Raw genomic sequence first — 12298 nt, forward strand, 5'->3', positions numbered from 1 at the left:
TGGTATTTGTTGGGGTTTTTTTCTTGAGGGAAACACATTTGTCATCACTCAGTGTTCTTCTACCAAAAGCCACTATTGTGCCCTCCATACCTGTCATGAAGAAAACAAATCCTCAAAGGAATGTATCTGCAAACTCATGCTTTTACATCTTATACAGAGAGCTTCTTTGTCAGAATACATTTGAAGAAAAGGTTTTATAGCCCTGCCCAGGTAGGTTGGTTGATTAGAGCATCATCCCAATACGCCAGGGTTGCAGGTTTGATCCCCAGTCAGGGCACATACAAGAGTCAACCAATGAATGCATAGGTAAGTGGACAACAAATCGAAACTTCTGTCTCTCCCTTCCTCTTTCTCTAGAATCAGTAAAAACAAAAATTAAATTAAAAAAAATTTAAAAGGGCTTTATCACAAAAACAGTCTGAAAACTATTTGTCTAGTCTAATGCCCTCCAGTCCTCAGGGACAGAGCTGGACAGAGTGCCTATATCCTTAATACAGTAACTGACATACCGTTTTTTAAAAGTTTTTTGCTTTTTTTAAAATTGATTTTTAGAAAGAGGGAGGCAGAGGCAGAGAAAGAAAAAATCCTTCAATTTGTTGTTCTACTTATTCATACGATCATACCCTGACTGGAGATTGAACCTGCAACCTTAGCAATTCAGGATGTTGCTCTAACCAATTGAGTTACTAGGCCTGGCATATGTGGATAAAGCTTAAGGTTTTTATGATGGTGCCTTGCTTAAGAAATTGCAAAAACCAACTTTTGAGTTGGCTGACAGTTTGTTAATTGTAGCTTATTTCAGGACTATTTGAAAAGGCTTCAGATATGCTGCCTCTTATCCCAGCACAGTAGGGGTCATTTATGTACCTTCAATCATAAGATCTTGCCCTGTCACTGAAAGGCTTTCAGATACGGCTATCTTACATGCAACTACCTCAAAGACAGAAACTAAGAGCATTTAATAAAATGCTAAACCTTAGAAAAACTTTAGCTTACATGTTTTTCCCCAACCAGCTGGAGCCTGTGGGCCTTTGAAATGAACAAGGAACAGGCACTGGAGGGAACTTCATAAACCACAGACCCAGCTCTATCCATGGCAATGTGGTTTCCTCCCATCTGAATCAAAAAATAAAAGCTGCCACTTCCTGGAAGTAGATATGGGCTTAATCAAGATAGTACCCCCAATGTCCAGCTGCTTGTATTTACATGCACAGACTGAAAATATTCCCAGTTCAAACATAGCTCAACTTCACCAGGACTCTTAAAACCTCAAGTTCTGATAAACAATCTTCCAAAGATGTTCTAGACCTAATGCTGCTCTTTAAAATAGAGTCATCACCTATCAATTCAAATCTATCACCTCCTTCTGTGTAGCAATAGCCTGGGTGCTCAGAAATCCTGATTGTCTCTCACAGATCCAAGATCTAAAAAAGTTTTACAGTCCTGGCTGGGTGGCTCAGTGGATAGTGTCATCCCAGTGTACCAAGGGCATTGGTTCGATCCCTGGTCAGGAAGCAACCAACACACGAGAAGCAACCAATGAATGCACAACTAAATGAGTTGATGCTTCTCTCTCCCTTCCTCTCTCAAATGAAAAAAAAAGTTTTACCTAATGTGAACATGAGCATAGGGTCACTAGAAAGCCAAGGCCTTCCTTGTAATTTAAGACGGGTGAGTTGTGCCAACCTCTGGAGTACTTTTCTATCTTCAAGACAAGTTTGCCATATTTGCTTTTCTTAGGAGTTAAGTCTTCTTAAAATTGATAGCAGGAGGCCCTGGCCGGTTGGCTCAGTGGTAGAGCATTGGCCTGGCATGCGGAAGTCCCGGGTTCGATTCCCGGCCAGGGCACACAGGAGAAGCGCCCATCTGCTTCTCCACCCCTCCCCCTCTCCTTCCTCTCTGTCTCTCTCTTCCCCTCCCGCAGCCAAGGCTCCATTAGAGCAAAGATGGCCCAGGCGCTGGGGATGGCTCTGTGGCCCAGGTGCTAGACTGGCTCTGGTCGCAGCAGAGCGATGCCCCGATGGGCAGAGCACCGCCCCCTGGTGGGCATACCGGGCGGATCCCAGTGGGGCGCATGCAGGAGTCTGACTGCTTCCCCGTTTCCAGCTTCAGAAAAATACAAAAAAAAAATTGATAGCAGATCTTTAATGAAGGCTGTATTTATCCATTAATTGGGCCTTTTACCAAAACTTCAATTCATGTTAATTGGATTTCTGACCACAGCTAGTTAAAACACAACACAGCAGGCTTACACATTTAATTTAATTCCTAAGACTTTATATAAAAAAATCACTTGGAGAGCTGTAGCTCAAAAAAAATCTCCTTTCCCTTTTAAAACCATCTTTAATCTTTCCAGTTATCTTTTGGGCCTGACAGGGGAAGGGGGATAGCCCAAAGACCAAATTTCTCATTAGCCCAACTTAATTATCAGCTTATTTGCATTTTACAACCGTAGAAAGCTTATGTAAAGGAGTTCTACACATTTATCACCACCACCCGAAGCCTAAGGCCCAGAACATTCTATAGCAACATCTTTTAAGAAAGTGCTTAAGGACAATTATTTATCAGGTTAGAAGTAAGATTTAATCAAAGTTTCTCTAACATGCACTTCTGAATATTCTACCATATATAACAGTTGCAGATGGATGAGAATTAGACTCAAAAGTACTGAGTAGGCTCTTCTACATCCCACAGAAACTTCAAGGGCTTACCCCAACTAACATCGATGGCTATGGGCCACCTTCAACCCCAGATCAGTTGAACAAATTTTAACTAACACATAGTTCTCCAACTGATTTATTTTGGGGGGAAAGGAATGGATTTTGAGGAACAACATGGGGCAGACAGGTATGGAATAGAAAATAAATACAATGTAAGCTGTTTTCCTAATTGTTTTATAACCACAACAAATGAGTACAGAGAATGCCCTATACAAAAACAACACAGTAAAGGTTCAAGATCAAGGTGTTCCCTTAGGCAAGGCTGCAGGTTTCAGTCTCTGGTATTTGGAATTTAGGCTGCAATCCTTTATTTTTGGATGGATCACTGGGTGTGTGGTGCAGTCCATGCTTTTAACCAGATTTGAACAGAAGAATGGCCACTTGGCCCAGGTAGAAGTAGATGAAGTGTTTGGTTTCATGTGTCACGTAACTACCGAAGTTCCTCCCCACAATGCAGTGCCAGGTGGGGTTGTACTTCTTGTCAAACTCCTGGGGAGAGAGGGGTGGAGAGAAATAAGAACACTAGAATTTTAGGATTAAACCAGAGATCCAAATTTGTCTCCTGTATAAGCAGAGCCTGAAGGGGCAGAAAGAAGAAACCTTAGCATCTGCAAATTCTTAGAATGAAAGAATGTTCCCCCACTCCAAGTCGCCTACATAGTGCATTAATGCAAACATACTTGCAGTCTGAGCTAAGCTGGGAATGGGGGCTGGGATGTAAGAGGCAGAAAGGGCAGCCTCAAAAGACAGGGCGCTTGGTTATCATGGTAATTTCACCTTTAGAACTTCCATAATATTCACTGATAGCAGGTGACATCAGTTATTTCTAGTTTATCGTGTTCTTATGTGTAAACAGAACTAAATAATCCTCTTTGTCATGCACCACAAAACTGAAGAAAATATTTAGTCTAAAATACCCCATTTTATTCATTCATTCCTTAACTGTACTCCCGTACCCTTGGTAACAAAACGATTTCCAAAAGGACACAGTCTGTATTAGTATCTAAACCACTATGGATTAAAATTTTAACTTGAGACAAGACATTTGGGTTTCCACTGCTCCTATAAAAGAATGCTGCTGACCTGTGGTGGCGCAGTGGATAAAGCATAGACCTGGAATGCTGAGGTCGCTGGTTCAAAACCCTGCACTTGTCTGGTCAGAGCACATTCCGGAGTTGATGCTTCCTGCTCCTACCACCTTTCTCTCTCTCTCTCCCCCACTCTCTCTCCTCTCTAAAATGAATAAATTCTTTTTAAAAATTAAAAATAAAAAGAACGCTGGAAGCAGAATCTGACGGCCACCGGTCATATTTTATCTTTAATTATAATTTTAACAGCCCTCCTTTCCACATCTATCTTAATGTTGATATACCACCTGGTCCACAAGGATAACAAGTTCCAAGAACACTTTATTTTCCCTTCCCCAAGAGGCTTGGGGATTAACCAGAATGCCTGTGTCAATTTCTTCACTGACCGTATACAGGGGCTAAAGCTTATACTATGTGCAGCATGAACCTCTTTTAGAGCAAGGCTAACATTCTTACAAGCTAGAGGGACGCACTGTTGCGTTTGTCAAAAAAATTAAGGCATTTATTTCTATTCCATCTAAAGTCTCTCATCTTCCCATTCTAGACTGAAACTCTCGGCTTAGACTGCCAGCTTTCTTCTCTTCCAGAAAACAGAGCTGGAGAAGTTGGCAGTTCTGCCAGCTTTCTACAGACTCATTTACCAAGCACCCCCCCCTCAAATCCCCCAACCACCACTACCACCCACTTTCTCTTAACTGCCGACTCAACTCCCGACTGCAAGGCTGGCACTGGCACGATCTCCCTCGGCCTGGCTGGATACACCCACGCAGCTCCCCCCTCCCGAACACCCAGATGGATTTTTCGCGCAGGAATCGTGCAGAAGGGGGAATCGCTGCTCCCTGATCCTAGAAACCGTTGCTAGGTGGCGCTTCCCCACCGTGGAGCTGGGTAATAAAAAAACTTCGGGAGCTGAGGTTCTGGTCTTCCCAAAAGGTGCGCAAAATTCACTTGCGTTCTTTCTGGAAACCTCTACACCCAAGCTGCCCTGTGTGCCCTCATGGATTTCTGCAGGCGCTCTGGAGAATGCACGATCTGAGAGAAAAACTAAGTTGTGACTAGCCCCAGCTGCGCGCAATCACCCGAGCTCCCCACCCATGCCCCGTCCTCACCTTCTTAATATGGGCCGCAATATCCTTCTCTATGTTGTATTTCTCCAGCGCCTGAGTAGCACATTCCACGGAGTCCTGTTGCATCTCCTCCGACATATCGGCATTTTTGATCACCGCCTTTCGGTCGCACATGGTTACCTAGGGAGGAGGCCGGGCAAGGGGTGAGGAGTAGCGGTGTAGACTGCGCCTGCGAAGCGCCAGCACCCCTGGCCCACTCCGCCCGTCCCACGCCATCCCGGGATGATGTCCCCCACCCCACTTTTCAGGGAACACGGGCCGCGCAGACCCAACGGCGGGATAAGTCCGGCGGGAGACAAAACCAGGTGGCGAAGCCCCGGGGACTCCCAAGTCTCTCACAGAGGAGTAGGGGATGGCCGACTGCAACAGTCTCCTGGGGGAGGGGCTGGCAAAGATCGAACCCAGCAAGAGATGCCGTCGCTACTGAAGCCGTGGCGCATCTAAGGAGCCCCACACCAGCCGCCGCCGCCTATTGCCTATGCCCCGCCCCACTCCTGGGCCCCCGCCCCATAAAACATTCCTATTGGCTTTACTTAGCGCCTAGGGCTCTCCCATTGGTCTATCGCCTCAATGGTTTCCTCAGGATCTTTCTTCTGCGTCTTGTTGCAGACCATAATGCACTGCTCGTGGCGTCGGTTGCCCCGGCAATGGTCCGCACGCGGTGAGGCCCACACACCCGAAGGTGGAGCTGAGGCGAGCTATCGAGAACCACCAGCGCCTAGAGGGGTGCAAGGGAAAGCTTCTGCCCAAGCCCAAGGAAGTGATTCCAAATTTATGGAGGTTGTCCCAAGATTTGTTCTTGAATAAGGATAGTCAGTCCATCCCCAGATCAGAAAGATTTACGGATTTTGACAGAGGTGGGCAATTCCTTTACTGAAAGGGTATCTGAAGCAGAGCCGGCTACCTGGGCAAATGACAAGTCCAGTGGCAGAAAAGGGAACCCCAGGGTTTAATGTTCTACTGTCCCATTCCTTTTTTTTTTTTTTCCCACAGGGACAGAGAGAGAGAGTCAGAGAGAGGGATAGATAGGAACAGAGAGAGATGAGAAGCATCAATCAACAGTTTTTCATTGCAACATCTTAGTTGTTCATTGATTGCTTTCTCATATGTGCCTTGACCACGGGCCTTCAACAGACTAAGTAACCCCTTGCTCGAGCCAGCGACTTTGGGTCCAAGCTGGTGAGCTTTTTATTTATTTATTTTTTGTTCAAGCCAGATGAGCCTGTGCTCAAGTTGGCAACCTCGGGTCTCGAATCTAGGTCCTTCCGTATCCCAGTCCGATCCTCTATCCACTGCGCCACCGCCTGGTCAGGCTACTGTCCCATTCTTTTTTTTTTTTTTTGTATTTTTCTGAAGCTGGAAACGGTGAGAGACGGGCAGACAGACTCCCGCATGCGCCCGACCGGGATCCACCCGGCACGCCCACCAGGGGCGATGCTCTGCCCACCAGGGGGCGATGCTCTGCCCCTGGGGGGGGGGTCGCCCTGCCACGACCAGAGCCACTCTAGCGCCTGGGGCAGAGGCCAAGGAGCCATCCCCAGCGCCCGGGCCATTTTTGCTCCAATGGAGCCTTGGCTGCGGGAGGGGAAGAGAGAGACAGAGAGGAAGGGGGGGGGGGTGGAGAAGCAAATGGGCGCTTCTCCTATGTGCCCTGACCGGGAATCGAACCCGGGTCCCCCGCACGCCAGGCGGACGCTCTACCGCTGAGCCAACCTGCCAGGGCCTACTGTCCCATTCTTGAAAAAAAATTTTTTAAGCAAAGGACTCCACATTTTCTTTTTGCAAATTATTGGGTCCCACAAAATATGTATCCTGTCCTCCTATTTTAAATATAGGGGAGAGGTTCCTCAGGAATGGGAGAGGGTTTCCTTTATGAATTAAGGGATTATCCCCAAGAGTGAGGTCTCCTTGCTGGGCAATGCAGACCTCCTTAAAGGGGGTGAGGAGGCCCTCTGGGTGAATTTGGGTGTGTGTGCCCAGGGTGGGGCTTCTTGCTCCGATGTGGCAGTCTTTCCTGTGTGGGAGTTTCTTGAGGATTTATCTCTAGGGCGGAGGTGCTCCGAGAGAAAGGCATCCCTCTCAGAGGTATTTCCTTTGGTTTAGGGAGGCTCACCTAACCACTAAATGGTTAGAAAAAAAGCAAGGTTTTGGGAGGTTAGAGAGCAGGGTCAGTTCTAGATTTAAATCCCAGCACTGTCGTTTAATAGCTGTTTGAACCTCAGTTTTCTTAGCTGCATGGCGGGGAGGGTGTGTGTGGGGGGTAAATCTAAAAGGAACGCACTTCATAGGCATATTGGGAATATTAAATAAACGAATACTTTCGAAGTTCTAAGCACAGCGTCCTCAGCGAATCTTATAATAGTTCTCAGCGAATCTTATCAATAACTATCAGTTTATGTAACTGTCCCCAAGAGTCAGCAAGGATTTGAACCAACCCTTAAATGGCTATAATGTGTTTTTGAACTTCCATAAACAAGTCATCAGATTAATCACCAGAAGCTTTCTGTTTACATTTCTGCATTTTTCTTGACCACCTACTCTTACGAGCCCAGAGCCCCTTACAATTTGACCAGGAAGAGGCACACAACTCCAGAGAGAAAGAAGTGAGAATAATGAGGCCCTGGCTGGGTTACTTAGAGCCTTGTGGGAAAGGGCCAAGGTGGCAATGCCATACCCAATCAGGGCACATACAACAATCAACTAATGTGTAAATAAATTGAACAACAGATAACATCCCAGTTATATGTTTCCAATACTTAGATATGGATTTAAGGAGTTAAAATAGTTCTATGTGGTGTCATTCCTGAGTAAGAAGTTAGGAGTGAGGCTGGGTTAGTGCTTCTACCTGACTTCGGTGTATGATTCAGACCTGTGGAATCTACTGATGATACCAGAACCTGAATCTCTCTTGGGGGCCTTTACTTTTCATACACACACACACACACACACACACACATTTATTTATTTATCTATCCCTCTGTAGAGCTTGGCCAGCTTCTTGTTTGAACAGAAGTTGCTGAGAGTAAAGTGGATGAGGTAATAAGAATAACAGCTGTTTGAGTGGTTGCTTACCACCTAGTGCAGGGGTCTCAAACTCAACTCAGCACGTGGGCCGCAGAGCAAGATCACAGCCGTTCGGCGGGCCGCACTAGGTCTACAAAAGGCAACTGTTATGCAACACTTTTCTCACTGCAGTTGAAAACAAAAAAAAATCAGTACAACAAGCACAATTGTACATGCAGTTTACTCAGTGTCACAAAACGACCAGAAACTGTAGTTCGCATCACAACTGCTGTTAACTAAGCTAATATCTAGCTAGGATGCTAGAGAAATGAAAAATACAAGTAGGCCCTAGGCTTACTTAATTTTATCCAAAATATTTTGAACTTCGTGGATTAGTCTGCGGCCGTACAAAATTGTTCGGCGGGCCGCATGCGTGGGCCGCGAGTTTGAGACCCCTGACCTAGTGGTTTGCATTCACTCGGTTATTCCAGCAGCTGTGCCTGGGACCCCTTTCCTCTTATTGCCCTCCTGGCATAGCTGTCTGCTTATTTAGATTTCAGCTGAAACACCAGCTTCCCTGAACTCTCATCTCTACTTGCCCTCTACCACTACCCTTCAGTTACTCTCTACAACACCACTTTCAGTTCCTCCATTGTATGATACTTGCCTCGTTTATGCCTTTAAAGGAATTATCTCATGTATATATTTGCATGGTTATTGTCTTATCTGCCCCTGCATGTCGTGTTCACTGCTGCATCTTCAGGATCTAATTCCATGTCTGCCACATACCGTACTATGCATTGAATTAAAAAGACCAGGTCTCCTTGCCCTGGCCGGTTGGCTCAGCGGTAGAGCGTCGGCCTAGCGTGCGGAGGACCCAGGTTCGATTCCTGGCCAGGGCACACAGGAGAAGCGCCCATTTGCTTCTCCACCCCTCCGCCGCACCTTCCTCTCTGTCTCTCTCTTCCCCTCCCGCAGCCAAGGCTCCATTGGAGCAAAAATGGCCAGGGCGCTGGGGATGGCTCTGTGGCCTCTGCCTCAGGCGCTAGAGTGGCTCTGGTCGCAACATGGCGACGCCCAGGATGGGCAGAGCATCGCCCCCTGGTGGGCAGAGAGTCGCCCATGGTGGGCGTGCCGGGTGGATGCCGGTCGGGCGCATGCGGGAGTCTGTCTGACTGTCTCTCTCTGTTTCCAGCTTCAGAAAAATGCAAAAGAAAATGCAAAAAAAAAAAAAAAAAAAAAAAAAAAAAAAAAAAGACCAGGTCTCCTTGAATCACTATGTTGTTCACCTGAAACTAATACACTATAATATATCAACTATATTTTATTTAAATTTTTTATTGATTGATTTTAGTGAGAGAGGAAGGGAGGAAGAGAGAGAGACACACACAGGAACATTGATCTTTTCCTTTATGTGCCCTGCCTGGGGATTGAACTAGCAACCTCTGCACTTCAGGATGATGCCCTAACCAACCAAGGTATCCGGCCAGGGCTGATGAGAAATATTTTTAAACATTGATCACAAATTCATTTTCTGTCTTCTCTTTTATTTTAAAGTTTTATTAATTGATTTTAGAGAGAAGAGAGAGAAAGGCATGGGGGAGGAGTGGGAAGTATCAACTCATAGTTGCTTCTTGTATGTGCCCTGACCAGGCAAGCCCAGGGTTTCAAACCTACGGCCTGTGTTCCAGGTCCACGTTTTATCCCCTGCACCACCACAGGTCAGGCACATAATCACTTTTTTATTTTATTTATTAATTTTTAGAGAGGAGAGAGAGAGAGACAGAGAGGGAGAGAGAGAAGAGAGAGACAGAGAGAGAAAGGGAGAGGAGCTGGAAGCATCAACTCACATATGTGCCTCGACCAGGCAAGCCCAGGCTTTCGAACCCATGACCTCATCATCTTCAGGTCGACGCTTTATCCACTGTGCCACCACAGGTCAGGCACATAATCACTTTTTAAAATGTAGTGCAGTCTAGATATGGTCTACTCAACCTCTTATCTAGTTGAATACTCTCTTTTTGTGGTTAAGAAGATTCAAAGGTGTGATATAATTTAAAATATATATATATTTGTTTTAATTTTAAAAAATGCTTTATTTATTTATTTTAGTGAGGAGAGAGAGAGAGAAAGAGAAGGGGAGAGGAACAGAAAACATCAACTTCCATATGTGCCTTGACCAGGCAAGCCCAGGGTTTTGAAGCAGTGACCCCAACATTCCAGGTTGACGCTTTATCCACTGTGCCACTACAGGTCAGGCAAAAAAAAAAAAAAAAAAAAAAAAAAAAATATATATATATATATATATATATATATATATATATATATTTTATATCTATATATTTGGTCTTTGTCCAGGGTTCCTAGCACAGAGCTCTTGAAAACCTTAGAATTTTCTGATAAGAGTATCTTTTTCATTTTTCATAATAAGTCCCTAACAACTACACCTGAGATTATGCTAACAAAGTGACTATTTTAGGGGGCGAGGGGCTAGATAGTTTCAAATATCTAGATAGCTGGTCACCAGAGGAAACCCCCATGTGATTACAGGGTTGAAACTTTCAGCCTTCTATCCCAGCCCATGTCCCTTCTCTCACCCTCCCCATCTCCTGACCTCCTGGGAGGGGCAAAGGGCTGGAGATAGTTCAATCACCAGGGGCCATGCCTATGAAATGAAATCTCCATAAAACTCCAAAGCCATGAGGTGCTGTGAGGCTGGTGCACCTGCACCCAGAAAGGGCATGGGTGCCACCTCCATCTTCAATACCTTGCCTTATGCATCCCTTCCATTTGGCAGTTCCTGAGTTGTATCCTTTATAATAAATCTGTCATAGTAAGTAGAATATTTTCTTGAGTTCTGTGAGTCATTCTAGAGAATTATTGAACCCGAGGAGGCGGTTGTGGAAACCTCCAAATTTGTAGTCAGCTGGGCGAAGTGAGGGTAGCTGGGAACCCCACTGGCAGCTAGCATCAGAAGTGGGGACAGTCGTGTGAGACTGAAACCTTAGTCTGTGGGATCTACGCTAACTCTGTGAGTCAGTCTCCAAATTAAATTGAATTGTTGGACACCCAGTCAATGCTGGGGATTGTTGTGGAAAAATAAGCATTTGGTGTTAGGGAAAAAGAACACAAAAGGGAAGGGACCTGCGGAGCTGTTTTCTAAGATTCTCTGACTCCAAATCTAGTGCACTTTCCATCACATCAGACAGGTTGGCTTATCTGTGGGTGCTGGGGATTTCATACTTTCTGGGAATGAATGAATGGAGCATGGCCTATGTTTGCCACTTGGCACATGATGTTTGCTGAATGAGTACTGAGTAAATGAATAGGTATAACCCCAAAATGCCTGCACTTAGGGCTGAATGAAGACTATGTCTGCTGTAGTTTTGATAGGCAGTAGGGAGGATTCAGGGGAAGAGGTGGAAGTGGAGATTCAACGGTACCCTTGGTTGATCAGAACCATCCCATCAGATTTAGAGAGCCTCAGAATAGTTCAGTTCCAGGTCCTCTGATGGTTCAGATGACGCTAAAGTAAACCCAGTATGAATCATTTTTACCATACCTGTACCCTACTGCTACTATGGCTTATTCGATTTTTTCCTTTCAACTCCCTTTACTTTTTTTTTTTTTTTATAGAGACAGAGGGAGGGACAGATAGGAACAGACAGACAAGAAGAGAGATGAGAAACATCAATTCTTCGTTATGGCATCTTAGTTGTTCATTGATTGCTTTCTCATATGTGCCTTGACCAGGGGACCACAACTGACCGAGTGACCCCTTGCTCAAGCCAGCGACCTTGGGTTCAAGCTGGTGAGCCTTGCTCAAACCAAACAGGCCCACACTCAAGCTGGCGACCTCGGGGTTTTGAACCTAGGTCCTTCACATCCCAGTCAGACGCTCTATCTACTGCGCCACTGCTTCGTCAGGCTCAACTCCCTTTACTTTTTTTTTTTTTTTTTTTTTTTACAGAGACAGGAGAGAGAGTCAGAGAGAAGGATAGATAGGGACAGACAGACAGAAACGGAGAAAGATGAGAAGCATCAATCATCAGTTTTTTGTTGCGGCTCCTTAGTTGTTCATTGATTGCTTTCTCATATGTGCCTAGACCTTGGACTGTCAGCAAACCGAGTGACCCCTTGCTCGAGCCAGCAGCCTTGGGTCCAAGCTGGTAAGCTTTGCTCAAACCAGATGAGCCCTAGCTCAAGCTGGCGACCTTGGGGTCTCGAACCTGGGTCCTCCGCATCACAGTCCGATGCTCTATCCACTGCGTCCCCGCCTGGTCAGGCTCAACTCCCTTTTCTTTTAAAAATGTGTAGTTTTAAAGGCAAACTTAGGCCCTGGCCAGGTGGCTCAGCGGTA

The 12298-nt window shown here is 45.7% G+C and overlaps 1 protein-coding gene across 1 annotated transcript; it reads right to left on the minus strand.

Annotated features, from left to right (window-relative positions):
* Positions 1 to 2780: 2780 nt before the first annotated feature.
* DYNLL1 (dynein light chain LC8-type 1) lies at positions 2781 to 5424 on the minus strand. Its single transcript, XM_066370746.1, has 3 exons — positions 5275 to 5424; positions 4918 to 5055; positions 2781 to 3209 (listed from the first exon to the last, which is right to left on the minus strand). The coding sequence occupies exons 2-3, from the start codon at positions 5047 to 5049 to the stop codon at positions 3072 to 3074; spliced, it is 270 nt and encodes an 89-aa protein (XP_066226843.1). The 5' UTR covers positions 5050 to 5055; positions 5275 to 5424; the 3' UTR covers positions 2781 to 3071.
* Positions 5425 to 12298: the final 6874 nt, after the last annotated feature.

Source organism: Saccopteryx leptura, chromosome 2 (genome assembly GCF_036850995.1).
Source record: "Saccopteryx leptura isolate mSacLep1 chromosome 2, mSacLep1_pri_phased_curated, whole genome shotgun sequence".
Lineage (NCBI taxonomy): Eukaryota > Metazoa > Chordata > Mammalia > Chiroptera > Emballonuridae > Saccopteryx > Saccopteryx leptura.